The 21,779-nt window shown below is 36.2% G+C and overlaps 2 protein-coding genes across 6 annotated transcripts; both read right to left on the bottom strand.

The window, feature by feature from the left end:
• Window positions 1-356: 356 nt before the first annotated feature.
• LOC148868061 (mini-chromosome maintenance complex-binding protein-like) lies at window positions 357-6,751 on the bottom strand. Of its 4 annotated transcripts, none has more exons than XM_088969208.1 (11): window positions 6,412-6,730; window positions 5,664-5,808; window positions 4,911-5,008; window positions 4,629-4,747; window positions 3,673-3,747; window positions 3,417-3,508; window positions 3,108-3,310; window positions 2,858-2,993; window positions 2,483-2,710; window positions 1,472-1,539; window positions 357-1,382 (listed from the first exon to the last, which is right to left on the bottom strand). In XM_088969208.1, exons 6-11 carry the CDS (start codon window positions 3,438-3,440, stop codon window positions 1,190-1,192), a joined length of 852 nt encoding a protein of 283 aa, XP_088825334.1. In that variant the 5' UTR covers window positions 3,441-3,508; window positions 3,673-3,747; window positions 4,629-4,747; window positions 4,911-5,008; window positions 5,664-5,808; window positions 6,412-6,730; the 3' UTR covers window positions 357-1,189. The 4 variants fall into 4 exon arrangements, with proteins under 4 accessions (XP_088825334.1, XP_088825332.1, XP_088825331.1 ...); XM_088969206.1 differs by having other exon boundaries at window positions 1,472-1,551; window positions 6,412-6,619; XM_088969205.1 differs by having other exon boundaries at window positions 1,472-1,551; window positions 4,911-5,808; window positions 6,412-6,751.
• Window positions 6,752-14,265: 7,514 nt separating this feature from the next.
• LOC148868060 (EPIDERMAL PATTERNING FACTOR-like protein 5) lies at window positions 14,266-16,808 on the bottom strand. Of its 2 annotated transcripts, none has more exons than XM_088973782.1 (3): window positions 16,212-16,808; window positions 15,971-16,020; window positions 14,266-14,930 (listed from the first exon to the last, which is right to left on the bottom strand). In XM_088973782.1, the coding sequence occupies exons 1-3, from the start codon at window positions 16,333-16,335 to the stop codon at window positions 14,682-14,684; spliced, it is 423 nt and encodes a 140-aa protein (XP_088829908.1). In that variant the 5' UTR covers window positions 16,336-16,808; the 3' UTR covers window positions 14,266-14,681. The 2 variants fall into 2 exon arrangements, with proteins under 2 accessions (XP_088829908.1, XP_088829909.1); XM_088973783.1 differs by having other exon boundaries at window positions 15,971-16,017; window positions 16,212-16,768.
• Window positions 16,809-21,779: the final 4,971 nt, after the last annotated feature.

Here is a 21,779-nt window from a genome sequence, read left to right as displayed (position 1 = left end):
CCTATATTCAAGGGATTTTAAAAGAGGAAACTACCTATAGGTAGTAGATAAAGGTTTTTTTTTAACGACAGTGGAGACCAATTTTTAGCAAACCAATGATTTGGGGCATAAAAGAGAGATTTTAGAAGAGAACTTAGGAATATGAAAAGTGGGGTAAGATGGATGACACATATTACGAGTGATGGAAATGGGAAAAGAGAGAATTAAGGAGAATGAAGGAAAGGGGAGTTGGATTGATATCATATCCCCTAATCAATAAATTAGGTTTAATTGAATGAAAGTTGAAGAGTGATTGTATATTATGATATATTTAATCAAATTAGAAATTTAATAAATCGAATCAATGTGGATTCAAATTTGATACCATAAAATAATGAGTAAAAATTACATTAAAAAGTAACCATTATCTTAAATCAAATTATCCCAATTTAATTCAAATCCATCAAATACAGATTACAGAATACAGAATAGGTTTATTGAATACAATTGACACCCCTAGGTTTGGGTCATAATTTTCCCTTTACATTAAAAGGAAAAGCTTTTCCTAAACCATAGCATTTGTCTTTATTGGAGGCATAAGGATCCATTTGATTTGCAGTAGAAATGGGAAATGCAATCCCTCATAATTGGTTCAAAACAAAATCAGAAGCAGAACCAAATCCAAAATCAACTGGAATATGGATTCTCTCTCCCAAGGGAGGGAGGAGATGGGAATGACCATTCCCTAATCCGTAAGGGAGAAGATTTGAAAGTATGTTTAAACGCTGCTATCTGCTGATTTAGCTGCAAATATAAAAAGGAATTTATACATCTCCCAAGCCAAAAACTATCGTCAGCAAATGGCCGCAAGCGCTTGATCCTTTCAGAGATCTCAGTAATGAAAAGGCCTATCAAGCGGTACAGCAAAAACCACTTGGACATGAGCATACAGAAGTCAGTTTCTAATGACAACCTTACAGAGGGAGTCAGAACGTGAGAATGAGAGTTGAGACAACAACGCGTGGTTGGGTCATGGATGTGTATTAAATATGCAGCTTTCGTTTAGCTTAGCATTTATGGGATCTAGATGGTTGACGTCGAATCTTAGACTTGGCATGGCGATTTTATTTTTGCCATCTGTTACTGGGATATATCCTTCTTTTGACCGCAAGTATGAAACCCACGTTTGTAGTACAGATCTCGATGATCCTTAACTGACCTGCATAACAGCAGACTCCCATTTCCTTCTTTCTGCAAACCTTAGACCCAGTAAACACATTTCCATCCATAACCCCCGTCTCTCCCTCCTCTGCCTCTCTAACTCCTTGACCATTTGCCAATGCTCCAGTGATAGGCAGCTTTCACCAAAGCTAGCTGACATTAAGCGGGCCATTGCCAACCACCTGTAGACAGTGAGATTGCAATGGCTCAAGAAAACCAACAAAAAATACACTATAATCTAAACAAATCAATGTGGATCCCTGTTGCAAACCTGCTGAAATCCTGGCTGCCTAAGCTCCGATTTGCTTGCCTAGCAGCAACCAGATCATCCTCTATTGCCTGCAAACATATCTAGAACCCATGTTACACAACTTTAAAATGACAGCTCCCAGAATATGCTAGCACAGGGCTTGGACTGATCGCTATGAGATGCATCCCAAATTAATTAGTTTCAAATGACAAAACTGAGAAACAAAGCACGAAGTATGCTATTAATGCATCTATTACAATGCATGCAAGTATCAGATGAAAAGGAAAATGCTCATCTGTGTAGACCTTTTATTCATGAAAAAAATTTAGTCCAAGATACCTTGGCATCTATTCCAAGGACAACTTGTACATAGTAAAAAAATGAACGTATAGACAGCTATTATCAATCAGGTAAAATTCCAATACTTAGATTGGGTATAAGGCTGATATGAAGTATGCAACTAAACACCTACCCAATAGATCTCCTACTTTATGGACAGTCTTGATCAGCCAGAGGATTCCTCCATGCTGCAGAAGCTCTCAGCTTGACCCAATTAAGAAGCCTTTCACACAAAGATACATAAAAATGTCTCTTCTCACTGAGCAAAATAAGAAATTTTGTCAAGGAGAAGCAGAAAGCCCAGACGTAAAACTTCTTAAAGCTTTTAAAATACAGTGAAGGAAGCTTTGGAATTTTTTAGTCACATTCAGTATCCTTGATGTAAAAGAAATGGATAGATTGCTCAAATATTTGTACTTGTGAGAAATTTGATGGTTGGTACAATTAGTAGGGGAATGCAAATAAAGGCACCCAAGTAGAAGAGTTTCAACTGTGTCTGACCCGGGATTTGGGCTGGGCCACTTAGAAAATCTAAGTATGCAGATACATTGGAGACCATGCCCAACCATTATGATGGTTTAATCAAGATCTAGTGCCAAAAAAAAATAAAAAAAAAAGGTTACAATTATTTGAGCAACAGAGTAATGGGCATAGAATTTGATTACTGGAGAAGAGGGAGTAACCTAGACATACCTTCTGCATTTCTGGCTCTATGGAATGTGGCATTGATCTTAGAGTAGTCAAATACCACCTCCAAGCTTGCAGCACTTCTGTACCCTTATTTTCACAAGAAGACATGGCAGAAGGCAGGAAAGGTAAGACTAAATCTGCAGGCAAGATGTTTGACTTCCCCTCAGAGAGAATTAGTATCTGGACATCACTGGTCATTTCCATTTTGTAGTACTCAAAATCATAGTCAACCTGAAATAAGCATATACTTAAATATTAGGAACTTCCAACAACCAAATGGACACTGAAACTGAGGACAGCATACCATTATACACAACCATGGGATGGATTACCCCACAAATTCACAGGTAGGATCAACAAAAAGAACATCTTAAATACCTTCTGCCACTCCATTAAATTCTTAAGCAACCTCATGTTTTCTACTCCAATGGAGTTAAGAGTCCCTGCTTTTAGTTGAGTCTCATCAATGGTTAAGTGGGTTCTTTCAGCTAGCTGCAGAACTCCAATGACCAACCTGACATGAAACGCAAAAAAATAAATAAATAAATCCTGAAGACATGGTCAATAAACTAGCATCCTCTGTTTAAAAAGATGCATAAAAGAAACATATCAATATGAGCCAACTTGCCTGTCTGTTTGGTAATCTTTTCTTGGGGCAATTGAAGCACTATTAAGGTACTCCACAGTAAGAGGTATTGATCGTGTAAAAGGTAGGAGGTTCTGGATTGCAAGATTAAGCTGATTTCCAAAAATAGATGCACTTTCTTTTGTAAAACCTGTAAGGTTTAATGAGAGCTTTCCAACTGCAACAGTACCAACTCTAGCATGGACCTTCAAAAAATGAAATTACATTAGCTCCTTCCACAAATGCACATCACAGAGAGGAGTGGTGAATGAATGATATGATTATAGTAAAAGGAACAAGAAAAACAATCACCTTAGACAGAAGATGCAATACCATGCAGTGAGCTGCTACTCCATCATTGCCAAGAATAGCTGTAAGATGCCCTAGCAGACTTTCTCTTATCCCTATAACCAAATGTGGTGTTGGCTCGAGGCATGAATAACAATTTTTTAAATAAATGGCACGTGGAAAAAGAAGCATGAATTATCAACCAAGTCATATATTTAAGAATACAATCAGTTATTGTGTAAAAAAGCAAATCATTTTAGGTCAAAGAAAGGATAATCACCTCAGTAATGGGAGGACCGTGAAGGAAATCATGAACTCCAAGCTTTCAATGGATAAAACAATGAAGGCGTGGTACCTGCAAATAAAATTGTAAACATGCAATTTTGATTTGACTCAGGATTATGCTAGAATTTTTGCAAGAGAATCAAACATATCAGTATTTCCTATTGGTTCCATATATTTGATAACAGCATTAATAAATTCCCTGATTCCCAGTTCACGATTTGCCAATTGATATATGAAGACATTAGCATGAACACAAAACAGGCCAAAGTAAACCTTCCACATTTACAATATGAGCATGTAAACATTTAGTAGGGAGAAAATTTTGGGTGTAAAATACTTCATAAAACCATAAATACACATTTGCAATTAACAAAACATTCCATGGTCATGCAAACTGAACATCATATGTCAAAATAACAGTCACCATCAGATGACTGCATACAGTGTCAAGGTGTAATAGCCATTAGATGCTTCAGTCACTTCACAAGGCCTTGCACTTTCTTCCTTTATAAAAATGGTAGTTCTTTCTTGAATCAACTACATATAAAACAAACATAATTGCATCCCCCTTGATAATGTACCCTTGTTCGCAAGACAAGCATGTAATCTGAGGATTCCCCTAAAAATATTTTTTATATGACATATAAGATCCTAGGGTTGAATTTTAGCCATAACATTTTTTTTGCTAATGTACAATCCTGTACATTCTTTATCTACCCAAGAAAAAGTAATTAATTATGGGTGGCTTTCAGCTACAAAATACACCATAAAGTCATACTAACTCATACAAATATGACAATTCCAGCATTTATAACAATGTGGGATATTTATTTGCATAGGGTCCAAAGCAGTATACAAAACAAGATAGCTCTGATTTAAATACAATGAACAGAATAGAAACATCTATTTTCTTGGTACACTTGTTAAGAGACAGAAAACTGAGGCACAGACCTTGCTAGGAGGCAAGTGAACCAGAGCATTTTCACAAACACCATTAGAAAACTCATCGGATTCATCCATGTGAACTGCAAGCTCTGGATTAAAAGTGAAGACACCAACAAATCATATATCTGCAAAAACAGTTCAAAGCCAAAACTTTAGAAAAGATCCTTTGGTATGCATGAAAAGAAGAGAGTGAGAAGGAAGACATGATGAGATTCTAGGACTTCAAACTGTAAGGTTAGAAGTTATTGCAATTTGAAAGAAAACAAAAACTTAACGAGATTTATTTACCTTAACAAGACATGGAAGGGAACTTTGGTCAAAATCAGGAATCATGCTTAATTTAGAAGAGCTGCTGGCTGATTATTGTGTCCAAGAAGGAAGTGTGCCTTCACAATTGTAAAGAAGTACAGCTTTATCAAGAAGAAACATGTGACGAGTTTATAACCAAAAGTAAACAACTTCATTCAATACAACACAAGGACATTTGGAGAAAGTTGAACATGTGACAACAGATGAATAAGGAACTCGTTGGGGAAATAACCATCTTAGGTGAAGCCAGTACTGTGGTAAAATCTCATTTCACATGGTTTCAGAATGCACCTTGGAAAAAAGGCATTCTTTTAAGTCGTATTGTGTTCTGGAACTGGCAAAGCTTGATTCTGGAACACAATATCTAAAAAATTTTAGAACACGCCAATTTGTCATGTTTCAATAACACCACACTTTGGTGCATTAATATAACATTGATTTGGTACATTTTGACCTAATGTACCACACCTCGATCATAAAGAACACACCATACAACCACAGTACCAAGCATCACCAACAGTGTGGTGAGTTCCAGACCTATTTGAGACAGTACAGTACAGTAGGACCCAGCAGTCTGGAATGCACCACACCTATTTGAGACTATGGTACAATCCTTAACTAAAAGGCCCAACAACAAAACTTTGAATTTTTTTTTGATAAATAAACAACAAAACTTTGATTTTTTTTTATAAATAAACAACAAAACTTTGAAATTGTTAGGAACTTGTATACATATGCTTAAAATCATCCAATAGATGTGAACTTTCGGCACAAGAGATCTCCTATAAAAGACCATTAGTGTCAGGCCCTACTTCCCTTCATTTGTGCCAACAAGCCAGTATGTACATCTGACATTCTCGTGGTCAAGGATAGGAACCTGCGTTAATGTTTAAACCAGGTGAGATTCAACAGTAGTAGAAAGAACAGGACATAAATGCGAAATCAATACAATTCCCGACTAAAAAAATGAATATGGAGATACCATAGCATGGCAACCGCTTCGATTAGAAGGTGGGAACAACCATTTTCACGGCCCCTCAAGAATAATTGTTCCATAATGCTACAAGTAAGATCTAACCAGGATCGCCTAGGTGACAGTGCTTCCCACCAATTGATCAAACCTAGCCACCTCTATTGTAGGGGAACAAAACTAATGAAGGGTTTTATAACACAGAAATTTCGAGTCTTATTTATATTTGATACAAGTCAACAGTAATATCGATCTTCACGAGATAAATTAAGCCAGGGTTTTACAGATAGTCGGATCCCGACACATGTCACAACCGAAAGACATATATTAACGAAAATAAATAGATATCAATACACAGAACTTAAAAGATATCTCGTGTTTACTAGTAGTTCGAACTCACTCAAACGAACCATTTAGGGTTTCAAAACGAGATATTGATAGTTATCTCAAGAGGAAAACGAATAATAAATCAAAGATATCGGATCGAAGATAGGAAATGATAAATTTGACCTTAGAAAGCCCGCCCTTGTCGAAGAAAAACTAGCGAAAGAGATCGATGGCGCCCCAGTCTCTGCCATCGAAGGTTGCCGGGTCGGTGCCTGATGTCACTGCCTTCTCAAAGGTCATTTGTACGGCTCCCAGAGAATTCGCAAGGCAATCGAAAGGTAGACCGACCATTCTCTCTGGTTTTGGTGGGGGGCGGCGGTACAGGCATTGTGAAGTTAATCGTACCTGGTGAGGCAGGAAGATGAATTCCCGCGCTGAGTGCTGAGTTCAGTTTCCCGCCAAACTTTTTGGGGTACTGGTACTGCCCATTCGTCCATTCGATACCGAAAAACTTGTTAAGAACAAAGTATCTTAATGGACATTGTATCTGATAATTCCGATAGGCATACATACGCGGATATATTAATCTAGAGATGGGAAATACTTCGGTCCAATAGTGAAATACGTACACATTTCACAAATACTTTTTTTTTTTTACTTATTTCACAAATACATTAACAACATCAAATTTAACATTAAAATAGTTACAAATAATGAAACATTTACATTTTAATGATATATATAAAGAAATATATTAGTGCATAAAGGTCGTATAATTTTATTGATAATACAACAATCATGAATCTAAAACATATATTATATAGATTTTTACAAACTAATATATGCATAGTCATTATTTTGTTATTTTCTATTTAAGAACAAGGCAAAAAAATGCAACTATTATAATTTACTTATTATATCAGTACTTTATTTTACTATTTTTAATTTTAACATTAACTAAAAATTCAACTAAATATTATATTCTCAAATATCAGGTAAACAATGTTTTTATTTTTGTAAACAATAAATATATTATCAAAATTGGTAAAAATTCTAAGGTTTTCATAATTTTAAATTACTAAAATAATTATTCCATTATTCATTTATATTTCTAGATCTTTCTGAAATAAAAATAATTTTATATAAATTTTGATAAGTTGATTTGATATATTTAATTTAATATTATATTCTTGAATATTTTGCAAGCAATGCTTTTATTTTTTTAAATAATAAATATGTTGATATTTAATGTAAATTAAAATAATAATTAATAATTATAAAATATATAAAAAGTGAGATACTTATCATTGCAAAATTGTAAATTTTAAATACTAAAATAATTATTTTATTATTAATATTTTTGTATAAACTTCTTGAGATTATAAATAATTTTTTTGATATAAATGTGGATTTGATAGATTATTTATTCAATTAATTTATAAAATGTCATTTTTGAATATCATTCTTTTTTATTTTTAGTTGGAGCTGTTGAACATAAACATATGTATTTGCTTAGATTGCATATGGATGCGTAATCAAATAGAGAAATGTGGCATATGCACATAGTAAGGATGCATAATCGAATTGATGTAGCGCGATCTGGTCGCTCTCTACTGGAAGGCAACTTGGATGTCGAACTGCTACGTTGTTAGGTCGAACTGCAAGAGAATAAAGCTTCAAAGGTCCCATGGTCGGTGAGGGCACTCCGAGGCTTAAGTTAGTGTAAGAGATTTATGGAGAGCTAATAGCTTGAGAGTGCTAGTAAGAGAGTTAAATCGTGCGTACCTTGTGAGGTTGGAAGTGATGCCTTTATATAGGTGAGCTACTGTAGGCCTCAAAAAACGTGTCAAAGATCACCAACCCATTTAATCTAGAGCTTGTTCTTTACCCAAATATGAATTTCATGTAAATTGATAAGGCTTATTCAGGTTCGTCCAGTTTCGGGCAGGATAGAGATAAGACCTATGGGCTTGCGACGTGATCCTGAGGAGATCGAAGACAGCTGGCTTGCTTCTAGAGAGAGGCTACGTGGCACTTCGGTAGGTCGGTGAATGTGGCAAGTTGCTCGGGCTTTGGTACTAGCTAAATGACCTAAGGTGCTCGAGGTGATTTGGACCGCCAAGGTGTCTGAAGATGCTAAGATGTCACCAAGTCAATAGGTCGCTCCACGTGTCATCATGTCCCTAGTCGAGCCAATTTATCCCTCGTCAAATAAGATACAATGCAACGCTTGCTAATATGGGCCCATATTGGCCCAAACTTAAGGGATACTCCTTGTTTGTAGTGCATATATGTATGCACCAATACTAATAAGATACACCATAAATGTGTTTATGGATCAATTGTCGTAGAAGAGACCTATGATCACATACTGCTACGATTGGGTAATGTTGTGATGGTAATTTTCCCCATCCCCATACCCAACTCCCCTATTTTGATGGGGTTTGGGATGGAGATTCACAAAGATCCCCAATTAGGGATGAGGATGGGTAGTGAAGTCCCCATACCCAATTCCCCTATTTTGTAATTGCATTTACCCATATTCTTTTATTTTCTAGGTAAATAAGACAATGACTGTTTTATCCATAAAAGGTCATTATTAAAAGGGGCATTGTTTGTTCCATCTAAGTGTTGGCAACTTTGCCACCAGGTGGGGGAGTTGCTACTTACCCACCAAGAAGATGGGTATCATTTATTCAAGTAAGTGATACCTAGGGAAAATGAATTTTATGTAGACCCCACATAAATCTGAAAAAAGGAAAATAATTAATGGAAACCAAAATCTCATTGACCAACTTTTTCCCCTCTCAAATTCAGAAAAACAAGCATACATATAATTTACTTTTATGGTTGCTTTGTAGTTAAGAGAAAGTGGTGAACAAAGGGTTCAACTATGATATGGAAAAGATATGATATCGAAAAAACAATTGACCAATAAATTGAAATCATAAACGTGGTAGCGAATTAGGTGTCATTTATCAAAATTCATGGGTGGATTTTGATTGGTCAAAACTCACTCCATATCACATCTTTCCTATTTTCCCATGAACAAAACATACTTTTGTGGTTGGTACATGAGGGAAATTATACCATTATAAATGCTTCAAAATTTTATAGTTATCTTTGCAGTTTGATTCAACTTTGCACATACTATATCATGTTCAACCATTGGAACTTTAAATACGAAGGACAACCAATATATTTATTTTGTATTATTGCCTACCATTGCCTTAAATTCCAAAGATACTTCCTCTTCACTATTAACACCTCATTCAAGGTCAGCCACATAGCTTCCTCATCTTAAGTTGTTTTTTTTTTTTTTTAGAAAAATAAGATTTTTTTTTTTGTAACTAAAAAATAATTGTGTGTTGGATGGATATCAATTGTAGTCTCATGACTCTCGTCAAACATCAATACATTCATTGATTTTCTTTAGTTCCACGATAGCTATGAAAACTCAACCATAGCTCTTATTAAGGGTAGGCAAATGGGTAAATTCTACCTGGAACTGAATGGAATCAACCTTGAATCGATCCCACCCAATCTGCTATGGGGTAGCGTTTGGTTCCAAATTCTTGGAACCAACTTTCAACCAAATCTGTTTCATGGCCCAGGGGTTTACCCTTTACCCTTTCTGAACTAACCCAAAGAAGATTGGTTGACCCTGATAGAACTGACCTTGGAACCAAGTTTGCCTTGAAATAAGTAATGTAAAAAGTAATATTTACAAAATGTAGTTTGTAATGTTGAGTTGTGAACTATATATTAAGATATTATGATAGTATACATATTAAATTACTCAATTTAATCAATCAATAAATGTACTATAAATTTTAAACCATATTGTTGTTATTTGAAAATCATGCTTTTAAAGAAGAGTTTTTTTTTTTTTGGAGGGGGGTAAAAAATAATAGGTTGCAAAGGTAGACCCTAGATCTAATTTTGATAGAATAGTGGTTCTGATTCCTAAAGCCTAGAATCGACACTTAAAAGGCAAGTCTCAAGGCCTGCCTTGGAATTGAATCGAACTAATCCATGCTCAACCCTAACCTCAAACTAAAATCTATAGAAGAAAGGCACTTGCTACATCTAAGAGGTTGCTAAGCAGGATGTATTTGGATACACCCATATTTGATATGATTAATACTCTAGTCTGGTTATATTTTATATAAGAAATTATATAATTACGCATATGCACATATATTACAATTATAATATACACAAACTCTTTGTAATTATATATAATTTTATAGAGGTTAGAATTATTAAATTGCATATTTTATAACATTCAAACAAATTTATTTTAAGTGCAAGGACAATAATCATTAATTATTTATTGATCTTCTAGTTTTTGTATTTTCTATGTTTAGTTCTATAATTAAGATGGTTTAGCAAATCAAGAAGTATTAGAAAGAATCTGATATGATTCTGAAAGAATGCAAATAGATGGTTTACGAATACAAATATGGACAGCATACACGATGTTGCATTAAAACATATTTAGTTTGTATTTGTGCTTTTCCTAAACATAGCGTAACAGACCTCAAATTATATTACTACTAGATTTTGGATGGGTTTCGTCCGTGTAGGACTGTTGTTAATTGAATTGAAATTAGATGCAGGTCGATCTTAGGGGGCCTTCTTTCTTTGGATCTGGAGAGGGGGGAAAGTTGGTCAATGGTATTTTGGTTCTTATTGACTAAGAATCCCATGTTCTTTTTAAGCTTTATGTAGAGATCATGGAAAGTTTATTTTCATAGGCATCACTTCCCAAGAAAGTAATAACTATCTCCTAAGTGGGTAAATAACTTTTCCACATAGGGGGAAAGTTGCCAACACTTGAATGGGACAAAAATGCCCCTTTTAATAATGGTTTTATATGGCTAAAATAGTCATTGCTTTATTTACCTGAGAAATAAAAGAATATGGATAATTGTGAAGGGATGAGGGATCTATCGTATGGACGCTCAAATCTTGCGGAATAAAGGGGAAATTTTCAAAAATTTTTCTCTCCCTTTAACTAGGAATTACATTCCCTATTTAGAAAATCATATTTTCAATGATCAATCTTGAATCATAAACTGAACCAGATCTGAACTAAAAGGAGTAGGAGATGATTATACCTGATACGGAGAAATAATATCTCCCAACGGAGGTGTTCATCTCCAAGAACTTTGTCCTTCGCAAGAAACAACAGGATGGCACGTGAGCACAACTTCCAATCAATTCTTTCACAAAGAACTGATGTCAAGATCGAATCTTGACTTCTCCCACAGAGTTGGAGATCGAATTTGATGTCTGGCGGCAAGAAAGATTTTCGTAGGGATTGTAGAAATCTTTATTATGTGATTTTCAGCTCTAAAGAGGATGTGTGAATGTCTTCCCTAAAGGCCGCCGTCCCCTCCTTCTTTATAACCCCAAAGGATCAGCTCTTAATCCAATTAGGAGTTACTGGTCCAAATCTCATTTGAATCAAAACATCTCCTTAGGTGATAAGGATAAGCCCTTATCTTATTTGCTGATTTGATCAACCTTCTCCTAATCTTATTAGGAGGTTTCCATATTCAAATCACATTTAGATCTGGACTCTCTGAGTGGATAGGGATAAGATCTTTTCCTATCTATTAATCCATTTCAGAATTTGCCCATATTTAACTTATTAAATAAGTATAGTTTGAAATGGGCTTTAGGCCCATTAAGTTTATGTGCTCACTTAACATTCCTAACTGTTGCCTAGTTGGGCTTCCTTGTATGGCGTGGGACCCAAGCATTGATCTACACATCAGCCACATGGGTTCGGCCCAACCTTTGTTGTAAGGCCTGGCCGAATATATTGTTATAGACAGTGCACCCTCTGAAACCCATCAATTGGTCTCTATGGGCCTAACACTTACCCTAAGTGGTCATTGGGCCAAGCCACCTTGTAACAACCCAAGGACTGTGGGCAGATGCAAAATTAGCCCATCAGGTATTATCCTCAATGGTCTTACACTTAACCTCTTAGCTCATAATGATCAAACACGCCCGACAAAAGATGACCTCTCCCTCGGCTACAAGGAACAGTGTTGCACTCTCTACTTATATAGATCCCGGGAATTAAAACCTTTGCAAACATTTTATAAACTATAATGTATATATACTTTTATATCTCTTATAAAATATACTTTGTAAAACAAATCTCAACGATTGAAATCGGCTGCCGACAGTCTTGGTTTCCATCAGTGAGAGCACATCCCCGATCATTATCTTTGCCCGACAAAGGGGCTGATCCTGCCACTATGATTATCCACTCAGATGAATTCTCAGACTGTCCCAACATACCTATGTTTTGACCCTTGCTAAGGATCTCACTGATTGATACATCAAAGACAGCCCAATCTGACACCTAGTGCAGTATCATAATCGAGTCTAGGGGTCGGGTGTAACTTTCCAGTTTTGCCCATTAATCTCCAAGGTCTAGGGCAATAATGGAAATCTAGTCTAATTCAAAGATTCAATTAATCATACATTGTATGTGTCTAGGGTCTCACCCTGGCAGTTGAGACAGGCCACCCCAACCGATTTGGTGGCACAACAGTGTTAGCCTTATCAAGATAGGTCTCCCCAAACCGATCCACTGCCTGTGAACATTCTAAACTAACACGAGTCTCATTAAGTATCAAGTTTAAGGGTATTACACAGAAACCTACAAAGAAAACATGAATCAAATATGCACATTTATTAATTTACAATAAACTCATAAAGTACATCATTCTAATTGAAGATAATGGCATACAAACTGTCAAACAAAATGAACTTATCTGAGTAAGTGTTTATCAGAAAAAACTCAATTATCTAGGTAATTGAATTTACCCGGATAAATAACTTACCAAAAGATGAACGGGCCTTAGACTCCAAGATGCCAACTGAACCACACTACAATATATTTACTTTAATTTGAAAGCATTTTTCCGAAAATGCTAATATTATTTTTTTAATTAAGTATAATAGCAATTACTATATAGGACTTTTATTATATAGGACTTTTGAATTTTATTTTTATAAACTTTACAGTAACTAAATCAAATATTACATAGATAGATAGATTAGCTATTCAGCTTCACGTTGTAATTGTTTACTCTTGTTTTATATATTTTTCGTTTGACACCAACAAGGCGGATTGGCATGGGATTGCGGAAGGACTAACGGAGGCGGCACTGTTGTGGTGGGGGCCGCTGGAGTGGAATAATAGCGTGTCGTGTCATTTGGTTTGTTTCCGGTGTGTGGACTATAAGTCCTAGAATGATGGGAAATGCATTCAATTTCTCTAATAAGGTAAAAAGAGAAACAGATTCGCATATATACTTTATTGTGTGGGATAAAGAATATATATCGTAGAATGGAACAAGTTCCTTTCTATTATATTTTCTCTACATGTCCCTCTCCCCGCTGCTGCTGCTGCCGCCGCAACACCTACCAAAGTACCAACACCTCCCAACACCAACCTATAGCATTGTCGGCCGGTTTGGTTAAGTTGAAGCGCATGTAATATTCATGGGCTGTTTGGCATCGTTGTTCAGGTATTTGTTTGGAATTATTTTTTTTTTTATAAAAAATTGTATGTTTCAAATTATGTCTTGGAAATTGAGAAGTCATGATTTGAAGTAATATCAAATTTGGTATTTCTTGAAACTACAACTGGTTGTTGTTAGAGAATTGATGTGGCATTGGATAATGGGTAACAGTACTGAAAATGATTTTTGGAGCAGTAGTACCAAACATAAAAAAGTTATTGTTCCAAAAAATATAAAAAATAATACTCCAAACCATACATCAGTAGCACCATTTTCTGAAATTGGTGCATCGATTTCAAATATATACTAAAACTCTTTATAATCCTTTATTCTCATGCATCCAGCTGACGCAAATTATGATGATAATCGATGATGCTGCACATACCGATGCCATGTGTGATTCAATTTGTTATTACCACTTCTAATATTAGATGAATGAAGCCAAATACAAGAACAACAATGAAGGAAATTAAGGAGAAAGATGGACGAAATAAGTAGTATACCATTAGAAAAAAGTACTGTATATTATATCTCTCCTTCATACACGTCAATCATCAGACATTCCAATAATATAATTAGTTAATAAATACGCAGATATATATGAGGAGGACTGTGAATTTGTGATCCCATTCCCATACAAGACCTCCCTAGGCTACTGCATATTGTGCCTAGTTTAATACTTTAGGCAGGTGGTGGTTTATAATGTTCTCACCTACTTTCTTCCAAAGGTACAATCAGCCCGGCCTGGGCAAGTGCAACTGTGCAAGGGGGGAGAAATTAATTGAGGGCACGAACTCAAAATGTAAATATAGGCAATATTATAAATAAACTCAGAGAGAGAGAGAGAGAGAGGGGTTAGAGAGGGGGGGACTGGAAAGAAATGTTGTTAAGCTCTAACTTCTAAGGCATGTACAGTTTGCTGCCGCATTTGCATCTCCAGGCCTCCGGATAGTATTCTGTTGTCACCGGCGTTCCCGGAGGGACAGGCACATGAACCGGCTTGCATGGCGTACACTTGCCGCATTTGGACGTACATCGAGGTGGAGAAGATCCCGGTCCACTCAGATACCTCCTGTTCGAGAGCCCGCTTTTGCCCGGAGAGACTAAAGGTTCTGCTCCTCTTCCATTTGCAGTAGCGTTCTCCAACTTCTGCATTAATTTGAATGTTCAAATCATTTCTTACTATCTATTAATTATTTTCCTTTTTTTTTTTTTAGGGGGGGGGGGTAATATCAAAATGTAATATCAAAATTTTCCTATCAAATAACAAGCAATTAGTACTATATCGAGTTTAAGATTCTTGTACAAAAACGTATTTTCACCCCCTCCCCATCCAACAAAAGTGCCAATGCATTTCTAATCACATCTTACTATAAGACATGGTTCACGGGAGAAACTTCAGCTTCGAGAAAACATGCCTCCGATTACCGCGCTGAAGCTACCGGCGCGTGTTACCCAAGTCCCAACTTTGGAGTTTGGAAAAGAGGAGAGACGAGGAAAATTTTCATATTTTGAACTCCACTCACCCCTTCACCCCCCTCCCGGTACGTTATTGGTTCTTTCTTTCGTTTTTTTTTCCCATTAAAACCGTCAAAGAGCTTTGCTTCGATGTGCCACCTCTCCCACTTGTGTGGTTCTGCGGCTTTGTGATCCCACTTGGCCCTAGTCGTTCGATAGACCATAAATAATCATAATGCGTCAAAGGAGTAAGGAGCGATCCCATGGGTTTTTCCGGCGCATTTTTGCCGTTAACTCTTGTAACAAAGAATTAAATGTGGGGAGTGATCTGGGCACATCCCATGTTTTATTAAAATGGAGCCGCCTTTTATCAAATATGGGATGTGCCCAAATAAATCTCACCCCTCAAACAACAGGAATTCGAGGCGAACGGGATAAGTGGTCCGTGCTTACTACTCCTTCCCCTAGCCACAGCCAACGGGATAATATTGCGCCGGTAGCTTTTACTGGTAAATTTCCGAGCCATTGGAAGATAATCCGTTGCTCGTACCACCAATAATGGCTTTCTCATCTTGAATCCCCACTGTCTTGGCCTGGCCTAGCTTGACTCTTGAGCACTGTGTGCCATCGGCGTAATCTAAGAGAAAAAAGAAGAGTACACTGGTGTATAGAAGAGGGACAAATTAACAAAAGATTAATAGACTCCATTTAAGCTGGAGCTGCAAACCTACCTGGGAATGGAAGCCCAGTTTTCTAACAGACGGGCTTGTGATGACATCTTCTGCAAAATAACAAGGAAAAAGTTAAGACTGATCATCAATAAACAAGTTTATCAGGGTATGTGTTGTAGATCGCACCATAAATAACATAACAGATGGCGAAACAACGAGATGGGTATATATCCATATCTCAGGAAAAAAATTTTAAAAAGAAGGAAAGAAAGGAAGAAATCACAGTTTTCTAATTTCTTACCCAAACACGGACTTTTGGTGCTAGAAATGCTGACGATAGTGCAGATAGAGAAGAAACAGATGGACACACAGTAGAAAATAAGCTTTTGGGACATAAACCTCTGCTTGCTTGTCCTCAAATCCATGAAGAAGAAAAAAGACAAAAAAAAAAAAAAAACACACACACACTAAAGAACCCACTTCTGATCTTTCTTTCGATATCCTTCTTCTCCGTCTATCGACCTGTTGAGATCTACTTATCGGCCTGGCCCCGGCTCATGCAATTGTTGGTAGAAACCAATATTCCAGTGCGCCTGAAAACTCTCCTCTTATCTTCCCGTCCCTCTCCTGCTTCAGTTGGAAAATTATCCTAGAGGGCTAACAAGGTAGAGAGCAAGAACCATGGATCTTCCGATTACCAAAAGAATCAGAGAAACCAAATAATGTAATGCATCATGTCGCAGTTATCCAGTTACATCGATCTCTCCCACTCCCCCTCACCGTGTAGAGTTGGAATCTTCGGAAACTAGGGTAAGCAGTAGACGACCCTTTCTAGCTATAGTTTCTATGTGTTCGTTCTTCCATCCAAGTTCTAACTTGCAAGTTTTATTCTATGTCTTAGAAATAAAACAAGTTTACGTAGTAATTGTTTTACTCGTTTAAGCCCTACTTAGCGTCTTTAGAGGGACGGTATTGCCCCTTGCACTTTCTAAAAACGACGCATATATGCAAATAAATAGGTGGAAATGTTTGAAAATGTCGTTTTCCAGTTTCGGAATATATTAATAATTTAATATTATCGGTCACAAAGATGCAACATTCGAGCCACCAAGAAATTGGATGAGTAGTTAAAATAGTGAACAAATAAAAAGGAATGGCAGTTGCCTCATGCCCTTATATATGTTGGTGAAGAAAAACAATAATTAAATAAAACAAATAAATACAAAGTTCACTCTCCATTGACAGCATTAACAAATTAAAACCCTAATATAATGTTGTTGTCTAGGGGAATGGTCATTTTGGAGGCTAGAGTCCCCAACGTCTACACACTGCTAAAGATATGGACAACCTTGAAATTAAGCATTTTATTTCTTTTATTTTTTTTTATTTTTTTTGGCAAAATAGAAGGAACCATTACCAAACATCAAGGGTACATAGAGGTTCTTTTCTTTTCTTTTCTTTTCTTTTTCGAAAAAGTATGGATAGATCCAATGCAAGTTTTTGATTTCTACTGCAGAGCTATAAACATTCAAAATGTCAAAAACTTTCAATTTATACACCAATGTCCGTCTATGAATTGGCATCAATTCTCACTTAGCATCCACCCCAACTGTACTTTGAACTTACAAATTCTGATCCTGGGCTCATTGGTCATTCTCCCTTTTTTTGGTTGCAATGCTGGCCTTTGGAGCTTTGATTCATTATAATTACATCTTCCCTATTAACATAAACTAATAATATATTAGCAGAGAGAGAGAGAGAGAGAGGGAGAATGCTAGATGTGATCAAACAAAGCCTGCTTATGCTATTCGATGTTTCTTGAGGATCCTTTTAGCTTAAATAAAAAAATCTCTTTTGCATTAGAAAAGATGATAACTTGGGAGGATCCTTCAGAAAGCATCTTCCTTGAGCCTCTGAATTCTGATGACTGCCTAGGCTTCGGCTTCATCTGTGGAACTTGCCAAATAAGGTTGTCCTTCTACAATGAGAGTTGTAGACTAGCGAAAAACAAGCAAAAGTCCAGTGGAAGCTGAGTGTATGCTGGTGTACCAAGACCCCATCAGCAATAGCAGAGGGATGAGAATGATTTTTTTTTTTGTTTTATAATGTATATATTTTAAATTTATTAAATTGAAAAAAAGGATAATTGTAGGCATTTATCACCAAACTAGTAAATTATAAGTATAATGTCAGTACAGCATACACGATGCATCTTGTAACAAGAATTGATTTTAACGTTGGTGTTAGTTTAGTGAAGAAGATGCACAAGGCGGAATATATACTTAACTAGAGGGCAAGATTAATCGGAAGAATTATGATTACGTAGTGGTAGGAGTACTGCAGTAACATCAAATAAAGAAGCAACGATATGATGAAGGCAGTAATATAATAGCATAAAGGATAAGAACAACAATTACGGACATATAAAACATAGAGACATCAAATCAAATCAGAAATGAATAATGTCATCTTATACTATGACAAATATAAGTCAATATGTGGGCTTTTTCGGACAATATTGTGGGGCACACTGAAGATGATACTCTTCAACTTGGAGAATACAATTGCCACACCCTTGGCTGTAAGTATTTCATACTACTTCTTTGGAAGATAGAGAAAACTTGGGCCTGGATCTAGATGACTTTGTTGGCCGGGAGAGGGAGGTTACGAGAATTGTGGGTTGAACAAATAACAAAAACAAAACAAACGTTGTCCAATCATATCAAACTCCAAGTTCCGTCTGGCTATGAACGAACAATGAGACCCGAGACCTAATTGTCTATATATACATGCGGCATGTCGTGAATTTTGAGCCCCCCCTATACATTTGATAGGGCTAGCAGCTGGTGGTATATATGATTTAGCAGAGTGTTTTAATTTATCCATCATCCTCACCTGACCCTACTCATAGACAACTTCCAAATTATGGGTTAGATGGAACAGGATCTGTTCACAACAAAAATCATACTAATACGATACACGGATACAAAACAACTTTATTATTGTGTGAGTAGAATAACAAAACCAAAGTAGTATTGAAAAGTGTTTTTTGTTTAATTTAAGTAAATGTTATCCTTAATTGTTATAAGATGAGAGTGGATGCCAATGTCTAAATTTACACGGGGAATATTGAAATGATTTAAAAGTTGGAAGTGCGTTAGCTGCTCCAAAATCAGAATGAAGTCATTCAACAACATATACAGGTCACAGCCTCACAGGTGGTTTCATATATCATAACTAACGCGCCCCACATTAATTTTGGATTAATTTTTACGTTAACGTTGTTATGTTATGTACATCATGCCATCATGTTAATTCAGATTAGGGCTAGGGAAGAGGGCAGGTAATTCACAAGAATTTGGAGGTTAAATCCGTCCAATGGGAAAGCAAATAATTACATATATTTTTTGTTAAGAAAAGGAGGTAAGAAGAGACAGGGAAGCACACACGCACACGCACATCGGTTGTTGGAATCTGCAGTCGGTCCGTCGATGTGGGGCATCCCGAGACCTCCTGTCGGGAAGACGTAAGTTGTTCGTCAATCCCTATGAATTTGCTTATGACTCTTTTCGTTTTTTCTTTGACCTTGCTTATTTTCAGTATTTGTATTTCACCCTCAATCACCAGACCAGCTGATAACTCATAAGTGATACACTGATCTCATACCCCTCTCTCTCTCTCTCTCTCTCTCTCTCTCTCTCTCCATTAAATTAATATATTCCAATATCTACGACTACGTGGGAATCTCCTTCAGGTTTCTCAGCTGATGAACTGAATTCCGGTATCGCTTGACGCCGACGTCTTAGGATGGGATGGCACGACCCTCAGCAGTGGATGAATTACATTAATTGCACGCATGCCCAGTAAACACTGTAGACTGTGGAGCGGTGATCCAATTACTTAATGGACATTTCTGCTTACCGCTGCATTTTCCCTTCATTCAATCGACTATAGAAATGTATTAATTTGTGAAATTTTAAGGGTGCCTTTTAGTCTTTACGCTGCTGATGCTCGTCTCATCCCATAACCCTTATAAGAGGAGGGTTGTGTCCGTTTGGCAGTGACATTGAAATTTAATTGAAATTTAACAATCAACAGTGGAAATAGAATAGATTGGCCAAACAAGATTCATGTAACTGATTTATACAGATATGAAGAAATAAGGTTCAGATGATGGTGATGGTAATGAATTCAATCTATATTAACATTGAATGCAAAGTGCATAGTGCTTTGGGAGTGTATTCAATATTGAATCCTCACCATCTAATTATCATTGTTTGTACGCGATTAGAAAATCTGAGCTCAAAACAAAACATACGTTTTAGGCCTAATAATAATTAACTATGCCAAAAGTATAAATAAATAAAATAAGCAATCGACTTTAATAAAGTAAGATTATTTTTACCATTCTTTTAAAAATAACGATTTAAAAGATCAATTAGAATTTGGGTGGTTTAAAGAATTACTTGTTAATATATATATATATATCTTCGGGAATGCAAAGGATTTGATGAATTAATTGTTAGGCGTAATTAACTTGACATTCTTGCTGTGCAATTTTAGAAGATGCAAAAGGTGATATATAGTTGTTAAAAAACAAAAAAAAATAATGAACCATACTAACTACTTAGCAGCAAATACTCGGTCAACTCTGTCTTCTGCTCTCTGGTCCAACAACGTGTGCATGTAATGTGGGTAGGAATGGGGAATAGAGAATAGCATCCAGACATCCAGTTTCCAGTGTATTGTCAATTTTGGGTTTGAACACAGATCCCGCACCAAATCTACAGTGTATAAGGTGCTATCTCCAAGACAGAGTTGACCGTATGCTTACAAATATTGTTCTTCCGCCCTGCCATCCACCAGACCACACTTGTGTGTAAATCTTACCTTCAAATAAATAAATAAAAGGAGTGGACCGATTCTTGGTCTACACAAGCATTAAGGATGATTATCTAAACAACTACATAAATAAAACTGCATGCCCAAGGGAATTAGGCTGCGTTTGTCATGCTTTTAATAAAGAATTAATTCTGATGAACTTTGTATTTTAAGAAACACTTCCAAGTTGGGGTTTGTGAATTGTGAAAACCTTCTTTTATAGGTTTGCTTCAAAGGAAAAACTTTTTTCTTTAATTTGCTCATAACTGATCAGTATTCAAATAGAGATTCTTCGAGGAAGAATTTTAACAAAGAAAAAAAAAAAGTAAAAGCTTTACTAATGATAGACCAGTCAAATATATATAATCAGATAAAACCAGATTAAAAATATAAAGGGTCAGTTATGACTTATGATCAGCGAGTGTATGATCTAATAAAATAAACGCTAGGGGGTTTTCTTATAGGTTGGGGACCAGGTCTACCTAATGTCACCTAACTAGTGAGACAAACACAATTCAAGGACGTCTAGAGTCACCCCCAACCCAAGCAAGAGGACATTTGTCATAGAAATCAGTGTTCTTGTAGGGAGAGAGCTACAGCATCTCAAGTAAGTATCAATGTATCATCAACCGAGCAGTCAAGCGAAAAATGATGGAACACTGGACTATTTTCTTCACCCCAAGTGTCCCTGGTATGTTATGTTCTTATTTGCAGGCGCATTAATTTGACCCTAAATGAGACCTTTTAAGGCTAGGCTTCATTTGTTTTGTTTCTCTAATTTGTAAGATCGATGGATGCTTTTTTTTTTTTTTTTTTTTCAGAAAGAAGAATTAAACATTTCAGAAATGGTTTCTGCCTCTTTGAATCTGTTTTGATGTTGATTAATGCATGACAGGGAAAACAGAGTTTTCTTTATTAAGACGGGGGGAAAACAAAACATAATTCAATTCAAAATACTTGATGAGCTTGACAACAAAAAGAGTGAAAA

The sequence above is a fragment of the Nelumbo lutea genome, chromosome 2, assembly GCF_056320005.1.
Source record: "Nelumbo lutea isolate HS-2025 chromosome 2, American lotus-T2T, whole genome shotgun sequence".
Classification (NCBI taxonomy): Eukaryota; Viridiplantae; Streptophyta; class Magnoliopsida; order Proteales; family Nelumbonaceae; genus Nelumbo; species Nelumbo lutea.
This window is presented reverse-complemented; position numbering and strand designations above follow the sequence as displayed.